Source organism: Xiphophorus maculatus, chromosome 8, assembly GCF_002775205.1.
Source record: "Xiphophorus maculatus strain JP 163 A chromosome 8, X_maculatus-5.0-male, whole genome shotgun sequence".
In the NCBI taxonomy this organism is placed as follows: Eukaryota; Metazoa; Chordata; class Actinopteri; order Cyprinodontiformes; family Poeciliidae; genus Xiphophorus; species Xiphophorus maculatus.
Window position 1 is genome coordinate 12,901,295 of NC_036450.1, and position 19,370 is coordinate 12,920,664.

General features: G+C 37.0%; 1 protein-coding gene across 4 annotated transcripts; it reads right to left on the minus strand.

Annotated features, from left to right (window-relative positions):
• Positions 1–4,812: 4,812 nt before the first annotated feature.
• Positions 4,813–11,397, minus strand: stard7 (StAR related lipid transfer domain containing 7). 4 transcript variants are annotated; one of them, XM_023338215.1, is made up of 9 exons: positions 10,329–11,397; positions 9,190–9,353; positions 9,048–9,097; positions 8,136–8,246; positions 7,945–8,027; positions 7,726–7,825; positions 7,561–7,645; positions 6,392–6,523; positions 4,813–5,221 (listed from the first exon to the last, which is right to left on the minus strand). In XM_023338215.1, exons 1-9 carry the CDS (start codon positions 10,778–10,780, stop codon positions 5,157–5,159), a joined length of 1,242 nt encoding a protein of 413 aa, XP_023193983.1. In that variant the 5' UTR covers positions 10,781–11,397; the 3' UTR covers positions 4,813–5,156. The 4 variants fall into 4 exon arrangements, with proteins under 4 accessions (XP_023193983.1, XP_023193984.1, XP_023193985.1 ...); XM_023338216.1 differs by having other exon boundaries at positions 4,813–5,850; positions 10,329–11,396; XM_023338217.1 differs by lacking the exon at positions 6,392–6,523 and having other exon boundaries at positions 4,813–5,850; positions 10,329–11,396.
• Positions 11,398–19,370: the final 7,973 nt, after the last annotated feature.

Genomic DNA, 19,370 nt, shown 5'->3' on the forward strand with positions numbered 1-19,370 from the left:
GAAGAAACTGGAAGACAACTTGGCAATACTGGAATGTTTTTGGCACTTGACTGAAAACCATTTGATTTTCCAAAATCTATATACTTAAATTGTTGCAGTGCAATGTTTCAAAGTCAAGGTAATTTTAACAAGACCAGAAGGTTCATAACGGGAAATTTTTTTGTTATAGACTGAATATAACTAACCAGATGCTTTTTAGTAAAAGCTGCAGTGGTTGAGCGTGAAGTCTACTGTCCAGCAACAGCAGGATCAGCCCTCCCCAGACACCGCTTCTACCCCACTCCCCTTTCTACCCTGTAAATTATAGCAGCACTTTAGCTAATGAAAGAGTTGAGGACTGGGCACTAATAAAAGCCATTAAGTGAATAAAGCACTTCCCCCTCTAACAAAATTAAAGAATCCACCCATTTAGAGAGGGCAGACTATGTATTAATATTTATGAAATGCGGAACCGGCCGCCCCCACCTACCCCAAACTCCACCAACCCCGTATCCAATCCCAGATTGACCAAGTCTTCATTGCCATAGCACCTATCCCAAGAGAATGTCGCCAACTCCTCCTAGCTTGAAGGAGGGGCACAGGAGATGGGACTTGAAGGCTGCTGAGGACGAAGTCAGAACAGTCTTTCACAAGTAGAGCAAGCTAGAAGACCCCAAGACTCTACTCAGATCATCCAGACGTCTTCATCACCAAACAGCAACCTGAGGCCAAGGGACACAAAGGTGGGTTTCTTGGCTTGAAGCTGTCCGTAAAATCCAAAATAGACGAAGAGTATTTTATTTAGAGGTAGGTTGCTTTGACCTTCAGTCAGAAGAGCATTTAGCACCTGGTTTGTCTTTTCTAACATTTCTATTCAAAATCAAGATTTATAGATGATTTCGTAGCAGTTTTTGAAAGATCTCTGTTAGGATGAACCTTCTGAAAGCTTGGAAAAAGTAAGGTAAGATAGCATATTCATGTGTCATAATCATCAGTACATTAAAATCATCTCATCAACTTTACTTCATCTTGCGGAAATATGCTCATCCTGACAAACTTCCACCGCCATCGCCCACCATCTTCGCACAAATCCCTCCAACCCCTGCACCATTTGGTCCCTAAGAATAGCGAGTTTTTCCTTGCTGCATTGATATTCATTACGATATCATTTCATCACACAAAGTGGCTCAGTTGCCTGAGCTCTAAGTTGATTATCTCACCACGCTTTCTCGTTTGAGTAAGACGTCTCTGGGGAGCTGAAAGAGACACTGGAGAAGGTAACAAGATTGAGAAACCTTTTGGGGAAACGACTCCCTTAACTTGATGGTATCTTGACTCTTGACATTGCACTCACTGGCCGATAACAAGGTTAGTACTGAGATGTAAGACGGGTCGTGTCTTTGCGTTGAGGAGATGGTCAATGTCCGCAGATGGACTGCAGAGATACAGCTATAATTCTTGAGGTCAGTGGGCCACCGCGGCTCTTTTAGAGTTAATTACAAACTAAATTCGAGAGTCTGGGTTCACAATGAGTCTAAGTTAGATCGCCCAAACTCAGTTTCCATTGATCAGTGGGAAAATTTCACTTGCAAGAAAAATGCAAGCCAGTGAATCTTAGACTTGTTGCACACATCACAATGAAAATTATTTGGCATTTCTAATGCATATTTGAAAAATAAGTTACAGAATTTTCTCGTTTCTTTTTGTTCAGGCGTGTCTCAAACAAAGGCGAGAAGGGCGAGAGGGTGGGGTTTGACGCAGTTTGTGCGCAGGAAGGGTGGTACCCTTTTTTTCCGCAGTGAGCATGACCTATGACTAATCTTTTTCTTTTAATATTCTGCAGATGTTTTTCATTGCGGGATCTAAGTATAACCAAAGGTTCTAGCCAATCAAACGACAAGATAGGACTCTAAAGAACTTTTTGACTTTTACCTAGCATAAGCTGCTGAACTGAACTGGATTATTCTATTGTAGAAACCAAAGGAAAAAATCATAACACAGAGTTTTTTAGGATTTAAGCTTAAACTAAGAGAAGATGTATTTTTTAAGAAATAAAAAATATGTTCTTTTGTAAAAGCCCTTCTACCACGTGAATTCAATAATCTGCACTGTTCTTTGGCGGAAATGCAGGGGAAGACTTTGGCGATATGTGTTGGCTTTTCTTGTCTTTGCCCAAGACTCCATTGTGCTTGATCTAACCATGCAGTGCATCCTGCGTCCATGGTTGTGCCAAGCACCTTGGAGGCTTGTGAGCGCAATCTACAGTCATTTCCCAAGCAAAGGTATCCAAATATTTTACATGTTCGCAGTTTTGCATTTCCTCTATCTGAAACTCTATAATAGGGATGAAGACTTGATAATGACTGCAAACCACTGAATAAATTTTTTTTTCTGAGTTTGGTTTAAATCAACGTGTCTTGTTTTACTTCATGATGCACATTAAAATTCAGAACTATGACTAATAAATTGTAACTAAATGCTCTGTGTGTGTTAATTTTTTTAGCTGAATAAACTGGATGGAGGTGGGGACGGGGGGCAGTGTGACAGAGGTCATGCAGTTAAAATTATTCATACAGATAAAGCTGTCATTATCTACAAGCTGGGTGGTCAAAATATGTCCCATTCATAGAAACGATCAATTACAGTAATTGCTCGGTGGCTTTTAACTCCATCCAATAATTTCAGTCTCTAGAGGTCATACATTAAAACGATCTTCCGCCTGTCAGGACTGCAGATGCATCACAGACGCGTAAATCAAACCACTGCTGCACAAAGACTGAAACACAAGTGGTCAGGACAAGTTTATATACCTGGATTAATGATGAAATTACTTTACCCTGTTCTATCCAGAGCTCAGCTACTTATTTAAATTTAACCGCTGTTTGATCAGAACTGATGCACCACATCAATAAATTTCATTTGTGAAAACCAGACTCCTTATTTCCTTGTGTTTCCTATTGTAATTGATTCATATTTTGCCTATTCTTTTTTCATTTTGTCTTAAATAAGAACCACAAATATATTTTTTCTAGTTTAAAACTCACCATGAATGACAACAATAAATGGTGAACTTCTTAATGGAGAAATACTTTGTAATAAATATGTAACATGAAAGTGTTTCACAGGTTTATCATCAATATTTACATGAATAAACATAACTTGCATCATCAAAGCTTCATGTACTTTTTTAAACTATAACTCCTCAGCTATATTTTCTGTCTTGTTATTCTTTTCTTATTCTGAAGGTCATATTGAGAACATTTCAACAATTACTGATAAGCATTAGTAACCCACGACACTGACGTTAAGTCAAAAAGGGGGGTTATAACTACCAGCTACTTTAGCCATTGGGAAATTAAATCATTACTGCATTGATTTCGTTCATATTCTGACTTGTCAAAATGTCTTCATCAAAATAAAGACAAGAAAATCAATAAAACTGCAGCAGTTTGAGAGATCCAGAAAACAGGACACGAACAGACAATACAAGATCAAATTATTTTCATGTATAAGCCACCAGTGCAAAAGTCAGAATTGATATTTACTTTGCATTTATAAAGTGCAGAACAAAAGCTATGAGAAAATTATAAAGTATTCTCGGAAATGTTAATGCACACTTCTTTCTGCTTTGGTAATATGTACAAAAAAGTAAGAAATAAATATAGGATAGAGATGGAAGACTTATGTATCTATGGGTGAAACAAAATTGCTGCGAACAATGAATTTCTGTCAGACTTCGTAATCTGAAATTATACAGCAAAGCAATGAATGAAAAAACACATTTCTATTTAAAAAGGAGAAAGAAGGAAACAAGCCAAAATAAACCAATCATGTATTATGGCTATAGAGGTTGCACTACCTATAAAAATACTCTCCTTTAATATGTTATTGTGTAAAATTTATTCCACATCAAAAACATGTATTTAATATATCTAAATATATCATATTTTTGTAACACAGTTCTATTTAATGCACAGTACATTATCCAAGCCCCAAAATGCCCTCAGCTACTGAAGATACCCCAGAAAATGTGTGTGTAGTGTTTAAATTAAAAATTATAGTTCAGAATGATGTATAATATGCATTAGTTTTACATTTATGAGATTTTTTTAAATAACTGAGACCACTTTAACTGAAATTGTATTTTAAAAAGTGTTAATCAAAATATATATCCAAAAAGAAAATACTTCTGTAAATTAAAATGCTCCGCATTTATTTTTTTCTATATTGAAGTAGTAAAGGTGATGAAAATGTAATAAGAAAAACAAAAAAAGTCACATTTATTGCATTTTTTTTTTTTTTGGCTTAATGGTCAAACATGAATACTACATTAAATACTCATACTAATTTTAATACTACATTAAAATTAGTATCATGTACAAAAAGTTTTGTAGCATGACTGACAGTATTTTTCAGCAGCTGATCGATTCAGCAGTGCTTTCAGTAAAACCACGAGGAGCCTCTGAAGCTTCTCTGCGACCTTTCACCCAGACTGGAGTACGAGGTTTATACCTTATCCCATTAGACTGGACTACATTGGTTTAACAGAGACAATGCTGATTGTCCTTTTCTCTGGCAGGACGATATTATCAAAGCTGTTCTCAAGCTGAAGACGGTGAGACAGACAAAGACGTTTAGATGATCTGGTTAGACTCCAAATTCAGGTTATTCCATTTTATTTATCAAACTAAAAATTGGCAATAAATGAAAATAGTTAACATGAACGGCTCCTCATTTACTTAATGAGGTTAAACTTTTTGCAATAAAGGGCCAATAAGAACAGCGAAAAAGATTGCACAGCTTGAGGGAAAGCCTTAAAAATCTATTCACACGTTTAACAGTAGCAAATATGTTTTATTGGGTTGAGATTTTCACTTTTCAGTTCGATTATGACAGACTGCTTCTGAAACAAACATTTAAATTTCAATACATCAAATTTCACTACTAAGTTTATTTAAAAAGCAGGACATGCTTCACCACTGAATTCAGGAAGCGGACTGAATTACACTGAAACAAGAGACTCACTCAGATGCATCAACTACAAATTGTGAACATAACAATTTAGTAGAACATGGAGGGCTTTGTTAAACACCATGTCGGTGTCAGTTTAACAAGCTGTAAACAGTTTAATTAGGCAAGGTTTCAATCCACAGCATGTGGTTCACTTTGTACATTCATTAGAGACCCTGCATACAGCTCATTATAAACATCGACGGAGAACACAATGACGTTTCAGTAGAACCTGCATAAAAAAAGAAAATGTATAAATGAAACTCGGGTTAGGTATTGTGAAGCTTTTTGCACATAAAAACAATAGATGTGCCAGATCTACAGTAAAAGAGAAAACCACGTAACTCACAGACTGAAAACAAACTAAACAGAGAAAGGCAAAAAACAAGATTTGAAATGAGAACTTAAATATACATCCAGATAAATTGTCATGTGGCACGGTCTACGCAGGGCACTGCTTTGTGTGTTTTTGTACAACCGCCTCACTACAAAAACTTTAGTACCTTTTCTAATGAGGATTTATGCGTTTTTTGTAAGACACTATGCCTGTACTGCTGAGACTGCAATATCTTCAGAAGGCTGGCAGCTTTGAACACTGAGATGACTACAAACTCCTGTTTTTTTTCTTCATATGTAAAAAAAAATAATAATAATTTTTTTTTTACATACAACTGCTTATCCAGTAAAATGACCCTATTGTGCAGCAAAAAAAACTACAACCTCCTCATCCATGAAATGCAGGAACCTCTTGTGAAGCAATTCTCACAGCGGCCACAGTTCTTCATCAGGCAGTGGGTTCATTGGGTCAAGGCCTTGCATTTCAGTGATAAAGTCCACCAGGATTCAGTCATATTCACCTCCCTGTATCAAAGTCAAGACAAACCACATGACTTTCCATGGAGCTTTGAAAAAAGAAAAGAGAGAGAAACAGTGCTTTGGCAAAAGCCTCTTCACAAACAGGAAAGCTGGCTGGATCTTATAGTTACAGAAGACACGCCACTGCCAAACCATGATGAGAGACACACGGGATTGGCTGGATACCAAAACTGTGCCGCCGTCATCAGTCTGCACCTTGTCTCCACAAGGATAGTAATGCCATCCATCATATTCTGGCTGCCTCATTCACAAACAGTATAACGGCATCTACCTGTGTCTGCAGGTTGGACTACAAACCCCTTAACTGTCATGAGGACACCGGTGTCCTTATGGCCCCATTGACTTGCATGTGGGTGTGTTTGGGGTGACAGTTAAGGGGTTCATTTGCAGCAGTACCCTAAAGGTTTCATTGGAGGACTTCAAACAGACTCAAGTGCAAATTAAAACATGCCAGAGTTGACTCCTGGACGACTTCCGTCTCAAGCGTAGATATGACCAGGACCACCAGTGTGTGTGTTTTCAGCACCTAGGCGCTCCTGGCTCGGCTGACGGTTGGACTCGCTGGATTTGATGACGCCGGTGTAGTCGTGAATCCCGACCTCCAAGTTCTTGGCCCGCAAGGCAGCAGTATGGAGCTTCTCTAGAAAGTCTGGCATACCTGGCAGGGAGTTCACCAGCGATTTTACTCAGGAACATACGATAAATACGCAACTAACGCAAAAATAAAAAGATTAAAAAAACTCTCCGACCTAGATAATAAACATGGATAGCGTTCCTATAAAGTTGCAATTTCAAAATTCCAGGATTTCCCCAAATCTTCTGAAATATTATTCAGCTTCTGATGTAGGTATAAAATTTTTTAGGTTTACCATCAGTGTTTTTAAAGCATTATGTTTTCAAACAGGCACAAATCAATTTTTAATCACCACAGGGACAGCCAAGTGTTGAGGATACAACACTGTATACAGGGTTTGTACACTTTTCAAGAATTTCAAAAGGTACGTTTTCAAACTTCTGCGCCAGACCGATCCTGTGCTTGTTTTTCTAATGGGAGAACAGTATTATACTAAATTTTTATAACATTATTATCTGCAGAGAAATGCCAAAGTCATAGTTTGTTAAGAAAACATTTCCCCAATCTCAAGTGTTTTGAGAAAATCAAAATCTCAAGATGGTTTAGTAACAGCAATTTGATTATATTTCAGCATCCTAAAATGGGATTTCAGGTTAACCTTGTTTTGTCATGTAATAATTACGATATCCACATAATGTTAGTTTTTATGTTGACTACAGCTTAACAACAAAATGAGTTCCCAATCATGTTTTTGGCACAATACCAATTTAGTTACGTCAAGATCATAAGATTCTGAGCTCACTTTGTTATAGCCTTAATTAGATTAGATTAATTGTCACTGCACATTATTTTTAGCAGTAAAATAAGATTAATAGTGCAACTTTGCTATTCTACACTGTTAGGTATAATCAGTCTGAATAAAGACTAACAGAACAGAGAAGAGTGTAGAAACAGTTGCTAAATAATCCATTTTTGAAACCCCTAAAATCTACTTTTCAAGACAGTGAAGGAGATTATTTCAGCTCCGTGCATGAAATTGGTATATTAAATATATTCTAAATGAATGTACAGCTAACAAGAGTTAAATGTAGAAACTGTAAGTTTAGTGAAAAAGAGCTCACCACTTGACACCATCCAGCTCACACAGTAACGAGGAAAGACCGTCTGTGGATCATCGCTGTAGGTCAGCAAGTAATCAAACCCATTCTGTGAAGAAAAATGACAAATCAATACAAACTTTAAAAACACACATTTGTATAAGCTTGAAATATCTGAACAATTCAAACCTCATCAAAGGACTTATGAGGACGAATGACCATCTTTGACTGGTATGAGTGGACCCTCACAAATTCTTGAGTCTCTGGGACTCTAGGATGCTGCACAGCTCTACACAAAACAACAACATACAGCAAGTTATGAGATACACACATAATTTGGTTCATGTCTGCAAATGTGCAAAATACCAATTAAGTTTACAATTAGATGCAAATATTTATGAGCCCCACCTGGATACCAAGACCATCATGTTATTTTCCTCGTCAACATCATACCGCCGCACATAGACATAGTCTCTTGAAAACAACGGATACTGTGAAGGAACAATAAAGACAATTTTGTTTCTAAAACTGAAAAATTGTGGTAATTTCTTTGTTTCTAATACATAAAACATTGCGGGGAGGATAAGCAGCAAACTTACTGGAAAGTGTGTCGCCCAGTGCACAACTTCCGAGCCCGTGTTGGCGTCCCTGTCAACCACTTCAAGCTTGATGACCAATGAATCCCACTTCTTCCTGTACTCTGTGTCCAACTGAGGGGAAGGGGGAAAGTGTTAGTAAATACAGAACAAGCATTTATGGTTTACAATAACCTTGTGATACAAATTTTGAGCGAATTATTTAAAATGTTCCGAAAAAGAAAATGCTAATTAAGTGTGTTTACATCCACGTGAATCAATCAGGCCATGTAAAGCGTAATTCCGTTAGATTCTGATGCTACGCATAAGAAAGAAAAAAAAAAGAAATTTTTTAGACTTCCGTGCTTCTAGTATGGCACAAACCCACCAGTGGATGAGAGCGTACCACCCTGAGGTGGTGCTAGGCATTTTTGTTCCAAATTTTAGGCTTTTAAAACTCTTAGGACATTTCAGTACAAAACATTATCTTAGCTGGACTTTATCTTTATAATCAACAATTATTGAAACGGCAGAAGTGGAAGTTGACATTTTATTCAGCAGTGTCACAAAGGAATATTATTTAGATTTCTTGGCATCTGGACTAAAATGAGCTACAGCAAACAAATCTAAAAAACTTAAAACTTGCAAAATATAGACAAGTGTTACCTATACTGAATACAGATTATTCTTAACACAAAAGGGAAGTAAAGAGTAAAACAGCTCTTTATATTTTTGAATTAGGGCACTTCTATCTGTGGGGTTATCTTCACTTGAATATCAAACAGCATAAAAAGCACTTTTGGAAATTCCTATGACTTACAAAACATTTTTCCAAACCCATCTTTTTTCTGAGCTTCCAAGTAGTAGTTTCAGTCGACTGCTCTTCTAAATGTGACACAGACTAAGTGGAACATAATGAGATTAATGAGAGTTTACCTGTACATTGAAGAACTGTCTCGGTGTGACATCGTTGTAGGAACCCAATACTGCAGGAAAAAACAAGAACAAAAATGCCAACTCAGATTGTTGTCCTACAGGCTCATCAGAAACTTGGGTGTCAGATAGCAACCATACTGACCTCTGTATTCATAGAGCTGGCTGTCGGAAATTTGCCTCTTCCACACTCTGATATCCTTCTTGTCCACCACAACTTCCCAGCCACCTTCCTGGTGCCCAGCTCTGCTGCTAGACGGTGTGCATAGCTTTTTCACTGCTTCCATGGCTTCCAACTCGAGTCCACATCTTTAAAGAAATGCCAGTGTCAAAACAGGATTAGCACACAAGTCACAGCTCACACGATAGCTCACAGGGAAATTAATCCAACTCACTGAGGGTTGCAGTTACCGATTGGTTACAAGTAGGCATGGGCCGGTAACAGGTATCAATGTATAGTAAGGTTATAATAAATACAGAATTAGTACTTTTGTCACACAGTTCCTATGGATTAAAGTCTTGAAAATGAAATGCCAGAGAACACGCCAGAGTAGCTAGTTTCCTGTAGCTGCATAAAGTGACACAGATTACTGCAAGCGTTACCATCTTGCAGTAAATGCTGCCCATAGCTGATTTATATCAGCTGTGGACAGCAAAAGTCCATCCAGAGGCCAATATTGTTGGCAACAACAGCACGACTGCAAGAACTTGAAATATAATAGCCTCCAAAATATTGCTTCAAAGGTCTCCTTTGCAATTGGAGACCTTGTTCTGTGAGGACAACATTTTATATTATGTCCAGCTAGTTAAGGAGTTACTATCAACTTGTTATATTTGTTATATTCAGCACAATAAACAGTTGAAAACTATGACCGTAATCTATACAACATACTTAAATAATATGTTTATTTCTCAATTTTAACAAATTATTAATAATTTCATTTATAATGCCATTTATATCTTCAATTAAAATCTCAAAGGGTACAAATGACCTCAAATAATAGACTACATTAGTAGCAAATTGGTGCCTTTTTTATTATGAATAAGAATAAGCTGGCCATGTTACAAATTATTTTACAATTTTATGTAAATAACATGCTATTTTTACTGAAGGTAATCACGCTCTGAAAATATACATGGAAATGCATTAAAACTAATGTCTTTAGCTACAAGATTTTCAACGAGAGGGCAATTTCTATGTCAAAGTGACTGTTTTAGTTCCCTAAAATAGGATAATATCTCTCCATCCCAGCTGTCCATGGGTGAAGTGCAAGAAGTCCTCACCTGCGGATCTCCTCATCTTGAATCTTCTCAATGTCCCACAAGAAGACCCCAGCCAGAGCCGCCACAAGCTTCCCTGTGGGGGCGTGATTGTTCTGAAATCTGCGCCAAATGTTGCCAACCAGGGTCCACCTGGTCCGCTCGGAGTACAGGTTGGAGTAAAGCTCGCCCACTTGGCAGGCCCGCCGCAGCCTTTGACCGGTCACAAAGCCACAGTGGTCAGCAAATATGGACAGCAGACCCTTCTTTTTCTTCTGACCCGAGGCCCTGTTGGAGCCCACACCTGCTCTCTGGAGCCAGGAGAGCAGCAGGCCCACGTTCCTGCCCAGCATCGGGAACCTCTGGAGTTTCTCCATGCCCTCCTCCACTGTACATCCCAGAGACCTGCTGCTCTGGAGCCGCATTGTATTGACTCCGATCTCGCAGATGGGACGTCGGGGCACAGAGTGAAACATGACTGACAGCTGTGACCGTGACACAAGGTCCCACAGATAAATACCAATGGCAGGACGGTGCAGCAGCAACGTTACCAAGCTAAGTTTTTAAACAACCCGGATGTCAGAAAAGAACCACCATAGATTACCTCTGCGTGTATAAAGAAGCAGGGTTTTAGTTGGCAGTAGTCATAACTTCGCTCTGGTAGCAACTCTTGCTGTCAACCCCAGTGTGAACACGCTACATGTGTCGTTAGCATTAGCTAGCAGGCTTTCATACTAACGATTTCGCCTCAAAAATAAACAAACCCCTCTGACGCCACTCTTATATTCGTACTGAAACATAAAAATGTGCAACATTAACGATATGATCACACCAGACCTCTAGTAACTTGGTTTTCTCTCCTTATGACAGACTCACGCTTTCCAAACTCTACCATCTCATTTGACCTCCTCTTCCTTTCGTGTCTTTCACGCCCACTCCTAAGGCCCGCCTTCCTGAGCGGAAGTTAGCAGTGTATGGCATTTCTGATTGGTCGAGAGGGATGCCTGTCAAAGCTTCAGGCGCTTAAGTGCCAGCATGTGTGTATGTCCGCTTCTTCCCTCAAAGCCCTAAAACCTGATCCAGGATCGGTGCTATAGAAAAGCAGAAATGACAAGATATAAACAGGAAGTGAAAGTCGCCCTCAAGTGGTACAGTTCAAAAAACAAACAAACAAACAAACAAATCTTTAGCCAACATTTACACTATTGTACAAAAATGTTATCGTGTAGTACGAACGATTTAGGGTTGCCATAGCTATCCGTGCCGTAAAATACAGAATAGTCCTTTATTTGGCAGTTCAGTGTTGCGTTTCGTATTGGAGCGATACGGAAAGCGATTTGTTCTGTATTTTTATACATATCAAAAACACTCCTGTTACACACAAACATCAAAACTAAAGGTAGCAATAATAAACAAAATAAAACACATGAAATATTAACCGCACGCCTTGCTGCTTTCAAAATCCGCGTCATTTTAAAACTATGAAAACGCTTGCAAGCATACAGACGCGAGTAAGGAGACGCACATCCCTGCTGAACAGCGTCAGTGGAGATAAATAAGACGAACGATCAGACATCATTGATCAGGGGAGCAACACAACACGTAAGTTAAGAAAGCACATGACCCAGTCACTTCATTCCTCAACCATCTCCTGAAACTGATATGGTGGAACATTATGTTGCGATTGATTCAACTTCCAATTGTCCTTTTAGTAAAATATTGTTGTTTGGTTGATTGCTTAGGATGTTAAGTTTGAATGATGAAATATTTGCTATATAGCCAATTAAGGCTAAATCACAATTTAAAGAACAAACTGTGCTAATACATTAACAGCAAATATTGTGAAGACAAAACGTTTATTTATTTTAATATCTATAATTTTTTTTAGATTTAAAACGTTTGTTAGGGTTGTGTGTTTTATTTGGAAATGTTGATATTTTTGAAGAATACAGTGTTCAGTGATTTGGGTAACCTAAGTCCCATTAAACAATAAGACAGACAGCAGACAAATACTGTTAAATTTAATTTATTACGCATCTTGTATGTGCCTTAAGAAGAATAAATTAATTAAGACAATGTAGTTTCTAAGTTTATGAAGTTTCCAAGTATAAGTTAGTATCTCCATCCACACTCCATGCCACTTGGTGGCAGTTATGTACCAATGTCAGCTATCATTAGTGACAACCAGCATCATGACAACTAAAAAAACAGCTAATTGAGACAGAGCTGCAGAGAAGTTTGATGCAGGGTTAGGTTATAAAACAATACAACAAAGATTTTGACAAAACACAGAGCAGTGTTCATTTTGTCCTCCAAAAATAGAAAAAAGCAAGTCACAACTACAAATCTTCTTGGAGTTGGAGAGCAGAAGAGCTGCCTCGAGTTATATGGGAACTGTGCAGATCCATGGCTCAGGTGGGAGAATCTGGTGAGAGAACAAATTTTAGACATAAATCTGCCCTTTTGTGAAAACTGAAACTCCACATCCTTCTCGCCATCACACTACTATGTTTGTAGCAGCATCAGGCTGTGGGTGTGGTTTTCTTCAGCAGAGACAAGGAAGGTGACCAGAAGTGATGACAAATCCTGAAAGAAAATCTGTTTAGTGACTGCAAAAGACTAGACTGGTGCAGTGGTTTGTCTTTCAGTATTGACTGGGAATACTGCAAGATTGTTTAAATAATTTTTCTGTCAGAACTGAGAAAAATAAAATCCAACTGAGAATCTGTTGCAAGAGCAATATGTTCTCCATCCAAGCTGCATTTCAGTCTCTAAAAGTGCAAAGTAGTGACATACCCCAAATATTTCCAGCTGATTTTGCAGTGAAAGAAAATCTTGCAAATGCATTCCACACACTTGCCTGATTCTTAATAGAAAATAAGAAATGTTGTATTGTCTCCTCTCACAAAACAAACATATACTCTTCTGAGTTGGTATACCATACATAGTCCCAATAAAATACACGTGTTTGTGGTTGCAACGTGTCAAAAAAGAAAAAGCGAGATGGGCGTGAACACTTTTGCAAGGATCTCACTGTACTGACCAAAAATGTAGTGGATGAGCCTCCCTAATTGTAGTAATCATAACAACACTCCCTTTAAGGGTAAACAGAATGTTATACTGGATACCAGTAAGTAATTTTTGCAAGTCATGACTCATCAGTGGAAGGGAACAGAATAACAGATATAGAGACCAGGGGACTCAACTCTGTCTGACACCATTACAAAATTACAAAGATCCCAAAGTCCCATACAACAAATTAACTTCCCCTGTTCAATATGAGTACCAGTAATATAAAATCCTTATCAGATTTAAAGGATCTCGTCTCATTTACAATTTAATAAACAAGCTCTGTTAACTCATTTTATACCGAAACTGAAAATATTCCTACAAAAGATATAGTTTACTTTCGCTTACATTATTTATGTAAAATTAGGTATAAACTCAAACCCTTGTGTTTATTTTTTGTAAAAAAAAAAAAAATAAATAACAACTAATAACAATAAAAAATAATATTAATTGTAATTTGTTCATATGAAAATTGACCTCAAGCAGCAAGATAGTAGAAACAATTCAATTGTAGTTACCGTAATATGCGCCAGGGGGCGCCGTTTCACTTACGCAGTAAATGAGATTCATCAGAGAGCATTTCTAAAGTTAAAAATTAATTTGCAATGTAGATAACTTGCACCAGAAAGTTCAGCTCGTCGTATGTGAATGACACTACTTTGATCCCACTCAAGAACTGACATTTGCTCTATATTCTGCATTTGCAGTCCCATGAAAAGTATTCATACCTTTTAGGGGTGTGGGTTGGATTTTGTTTTTGTCTTTTACATTTTTTTAGTTATTTCAAAGTCCATTAAATCTGATTTTGACTTTATCTACTTGACCTAGATAAGTACGTAATTGCACAACTGAATGAAAGTTATTACCAATTTGCCCTCTGAAATTTCTTTCCCTACATCTTCTTCGGAATGTAGTCCTGCTCAGACTGGATGGACGGTATTTTCAAATATTAATCTTCAAAGACTGTCAGCTGGCTTTAAGCCTGGACTTTGACTGGGCCATTCTTTTTCAGAAATATGCTTTGATCTAAGCCATCTGGCCATATCTTTAGGGTTGTTGTCATGCTGGATGGTGAACGTTTTCTTTGTGAACAGCAATGGTAAGTCTTGCTACAGGTTATTAATTGGTTTTAGGTCTGGATTTTGAATTGACCATTCTAAACATGCAAATATGATTTGTTCTAAGTGAGTGCTTCCCAAAGTTGGGGTAAGGAACCTACTTGGGGTCATAAAGAGTGGAGTTCTGAGATTTTAATTAATTAATTTACTCTGCAATAATAATTGTATGCTGAACCAATAGACAGTCACAAATGTCTGCCACTATTATTTCGATCTAAGCCATCCCATTGTGTGTTTAGCACTGCTGTTCTGTTGAAAGGTAAACCTTCGGCCACTCAATTCTTTTGCTGCCTCTAGCAAGTTTTATTTTATTTTTTTTCTGGATTGTTGTGCCATCCATGTTGCCGTCATTTCTCACGAACTTTGTTGATCCTGTTAAAGCTTCCCCAAAGCATGATGCTATCACCATGTGAAAAGAAACATCACGAGATTGGACCCTGCTTATAAGTAAGATTACTTGGAAAGTGACTAGATTTTAATTAGGTGTATCAGAGTAAAAGGGGCAGGGGAGTGAATGTAAATGTACAGCACACTTTTCCAATTTCTCTTTAAGCATTTTCTTCTCGCTTCACAATTATACTACAGTTGCTTTGTTATTGTCATGGAAAAAATGACTTTAACAAGAGAGGAAATAAGAACTTTATTAAAACCTTGCAAGGTGAGAACAGAAATATGGAGTCAAAGGAGCACAGAATATGGTAAGAAACCTTTTAAGGGAACAGGCCACTCCCCTCCACTGCTGTTATACGGCACTGTAGAAGTCTATGAGAGAGCAGCTTGACCAATCTCATGATGAGATCATGACACAATCTAAAGCAAAAGAGGGGTGAGGGGCACATTATAAAATTTTCCATTACAGTTATACAATTTATTCTCACATGCATTTGAATCTTGAATTTATAATGTGAAAAAAATGCTGAAAAGCTTAAGAGATGTGAAGGTTTTGTAAAGCATCCTTACAAAATTAGCTTCATCATTTCATGCAACAAACAATCAGGTTAAATTAAAACACAACATGTGTTTTGCCAAAGAATCACTACTGCACTAAAAGACATGTGACCAGAAAAATAATAAATTTTGACCCTACAGTGTTGCTTGAGATCATGTGTTTGTTACTCAGGCTGTGGTGGATTTCAGCATCATAAGACTGTGAGGTTAGAGTTTCGAAAAAACAGTTTTGAGTTTGTGTCCTTGTTTTTATAAAGTCTGCTTTTCTCACTGAGTCAAGGTAAACAAGAAGGTTTCTCAAATCAGTTAATTGCTACGTTGAGAAAAGGTGGGAGCTGAAGAAGACACAAATTATATCTTTACAGATTATGGACAAAGTTCTGGAAATTGCCATTATAAAACCGCAAAACTTACGTTGGAGAGTTTATGTGTTATCGGCATTCTTGTCATTCTGGTGCTTGGAAACAATTTCAACTATAACCCTTACTTTTGCATAGATAAAGCTGCCCTGATCCCCAAAGGTGTGATGTCAATAAACAATGAGGGAAAGCAGACAAATAGTTAAACCCAAACACAAAGGGCCCTTTGTTCCATTTACAATAACTCAGCCCTGTGTCTTTTGTTCTACCTATTGAGCAATGCTTTTATGTGACATAATGCATCTCTGTTGACCATATATAAACCAGCAGTGGCCAAAGAAAACAACTTTTGTTAGAGTGAATGTTCTTATCATTTCCAGCTGGATGCACTTCAATGAGTGACAAGTCTTCTGTAATGTGTCCAACATCACCGGCTCAGACTGTTTTCCTGTTTTGTTTTGTCCTGACATTGTTTTTCCATTTTTATGGAAACCAGACTGTGACGCGCTATTCTCCAGAGTTTTATGTGTAGAGGCACAAAATTAATGATTTCCTTCTTAAATCATTAAAACACCTTTCGATTATTTGGTATACGCCATACATGTGACTAAGACAGAACAACATCTGACGTGTTTACAGTATGACTCAGAGAACATTATGTGCCATTGCCAACATTACAATAATCAACCCAACCTATCTTGTATCTTGTTTCTCAGGTGTTCTGTACTGGACCTTGATTTTCAAGTCTATGTGACTTTGCAGAAAGCCCAATCTGGATGTAAATGTGTTCAAACCTGCTCTTCAGTCATTGTCCCCCAGATAGACGTTCTACTTCCTGCAAGAAGATTCAAGGAAGACCTTTCAGTTCATGGCAAAACAGAAGAAAAAAAATACTTCGATTCTAAGAATTAAATTTCTAGGAAGGACATATCATTTGCTTAATGCAGTGTCAAAATTATTTACCATAACATTTTTTGTTGAACATATTTCTCTATGAAATGTGTTAAAAACTAAGAAGAAAATACAATATCACCTAAAACATGCATTAGATTAAAAAAAGTAAATTATGCTTTTAGCATTTGAATAACACAGACTACAGAAATTTCTAAACTTATTTCAGCTTTCATCATACACATGTGCTGAACAAATCAACCAAAAAACAAATAACAAAAATCAATTAAGAGACTTTTTTTTAAACACAGAAGGTGCAGCAACCTGATTGCAGAAGTGTGCACAGCACTACTACATACTTAGTTGAAAACACATTTTGAGAATTTTAAAAATTTACTTCTATAAATTAGTCTTCTTGGGTTTATGTCTTCATATCTTATAGGAAGCTGAAATAAAGTTCAACTGTTGTAACAAGACTTTCTAGTAGAATTTATTTATTTTACCAAAATAGTTCATGAAGAGGTGACAGATTATCAAAATTATCTCACTAAAGGTATCAGTCTGGAGGAGAGCACAAAAAACAGTAATATGAATACAGTATGTACCATAGTACTGAGAAGGGAATGGTAAAAAATACTGGGTAAATAACAAAACTGAAACTTTGTTCCTAAATTGAAGGGATAAAAAAGATAAAAGTTGCTCAAGGAGGCCAAGAGACTGAAGAGACTGTCAGTAAAACTGTGGAAGCTGACAGAATTTCTAACATTTCTAACACTTGTTGAACTTTTCATGTTTGACAAGTGTCAATAATATAATATATTTCCATATGTTAAAACTTAGATGAAGGGAAATTTGAATGAATCCTTTGCTTTAAAAAAAAAAAACAACTAAACTTAACATTGTCCAAAGCAATGTGGTAGATATGGTCTACCAATGTGGTCTGGTCTTAAGGAACCAAAGTGAGATATTTGGGCCAGATTTCCAAAAGGTGTTTGGCGCAGAAACAGAAGTAAACATCACCGAAAGAAGACAAAACCCAAACAAAACATAGTGGCGGCCGCAACGTGCTCTGTGGCATACTGGTGGTCACTGTTTTTGTTAAGGTGCAAGAAATACTGAGGAACTTCAAATAGCAGGCAGTTTCCATCAAAACATCTTTTTTTTTTTATTATTCCTTCATTTTTAATGTGTAATATTTTTTTCACATTTTCTTCTGTTGTGTATTAATGGGATTTTGCATAACTGACCAACAAAAATGGCAGATAACTATGACATGAAAGAAAAATAATACATGTTTTTTAAAAATCATGTTTATAATATTCTGTTTTCTTCAATTTACAACTGTCTCAGGGCTTATATGCTTAGTTGTTTTCCTCTTAGATTTAGCTCTTAAGGGATCTTTTGCTGCCATTAATTCTTTGCTTTCTCATTCACACTGAAAGTACTGTTGGACCAGTGTACTGTGTTTTTTTTTTTTGTTGGTAGTTTTTATCTGTCTTTTCAAACATCCAGTCAGTCGTAGCAGACGGCTGCTCACACAGAGCCAGATTCTGCTGGGGGAGTTTTTCTCTCTGCTCTCCCTACATTCAGGCTCAGATTGAGGTATTGCTGCAAAGTTAACTCAATTAAATCGACTGCTGTCGCTACATCCTTGTTCCAGAAAAGGAATAGCTGCAAAGTCAGTGTGTTCATGCAACTGACTGAGTTTAATTAGACAGAAAACCTTTTTATTTTATTATTATTTAAAATAATAAACTGAACTCGACTACATTGTTTAATAATGGGGACAAAATTATAATTAATGTAATTGACTTTGAATCTATAAATGCATTTAATTGGAAATCTAATTCAGTGTGTAAATTGTAACCACAATATTGAAAAGTGTAGCGTGTATCTGTATTTAACCCTTCTGAGCCAATTTAGGCTACTTTGTAGAACCATATCTCTCAATGCATTGAAAGTATTCTGCTGTATTTCCTAGTCTTTTACATTTACAGACTGGCATTTTTGTCCATTCTTACTTTTAAAATACCTCTGTGAACATCAATTTTCCAGTCTTCTTGATTTTCAATTTGATGTAGGTCTAGGCTTTCACTGCACCATTATAGCACAAGAATATGCTTTGATCTAAACCATTGGATTATATTTTTGACTAAATGTTAGGGGTTATTGTCCTGCTGAAAGGTAAACCTCCACCACAGTCTCAAGTCTTTTAATGCTTGTGACTTCTCTTTAAAACTATTTTTATTTAACAAATTATTAAAACATGTTATGCAGACATACTACCATATTTATTTCTGTTGTAGCTACTATTGTTCAAGTACATATCAGATATTTTCTTACGCAACATCAGAATTTGAGATTCCCAAGTGGAAAAGGCTTAGACAAACGCGTCACTTTTTGCAACGCGTGTAAAGTAAAGCAAAGCATTTCTGATTGACTACAACTGGGCAAACTCATATTAATTACTGCTCCACTCCGTGTAAGAACAATGTAAAGTCTGACAGAATGCTATTTAGTTTAAATGATTTTCATTTATTTGTTTAACTTTTTCTAAATAATAAAAAAAAAAAGTAAAAAAAACCCTTTCCCAAGAAATCCGACCCATCCCTGTTTGTGTTGCATCAGAAGAATGGACTCCTTTACCCGGGAAGGGGAGGGCTACATGCGCCGATCACGTG

Bases quoted from the DNA above. Each gene is read 5' to 3' on its own strand.
- stard7 (XM_023338215.1), bottom strand. From the start codon at position 10,780: ATGTTTCACTCTGTGCCCCGACGTCCCATCTGCGAGATCGGAGTCAAT. The intron at 8,247-9,047 runs GTAAACTCTCAT...CCTTCCCCTCAG, and splicing joins GACAGTTCTTCAATGTACAG to TTGGACACAGAGTACAGGAA. The intron at 7,826-7,944 runs GTGGGGCTCATA...TGTTTTGTGTAG, and splicing joins ATGATGGTCTTGGTATCCAG to AGCTGTGCAGCATCCTAGAG.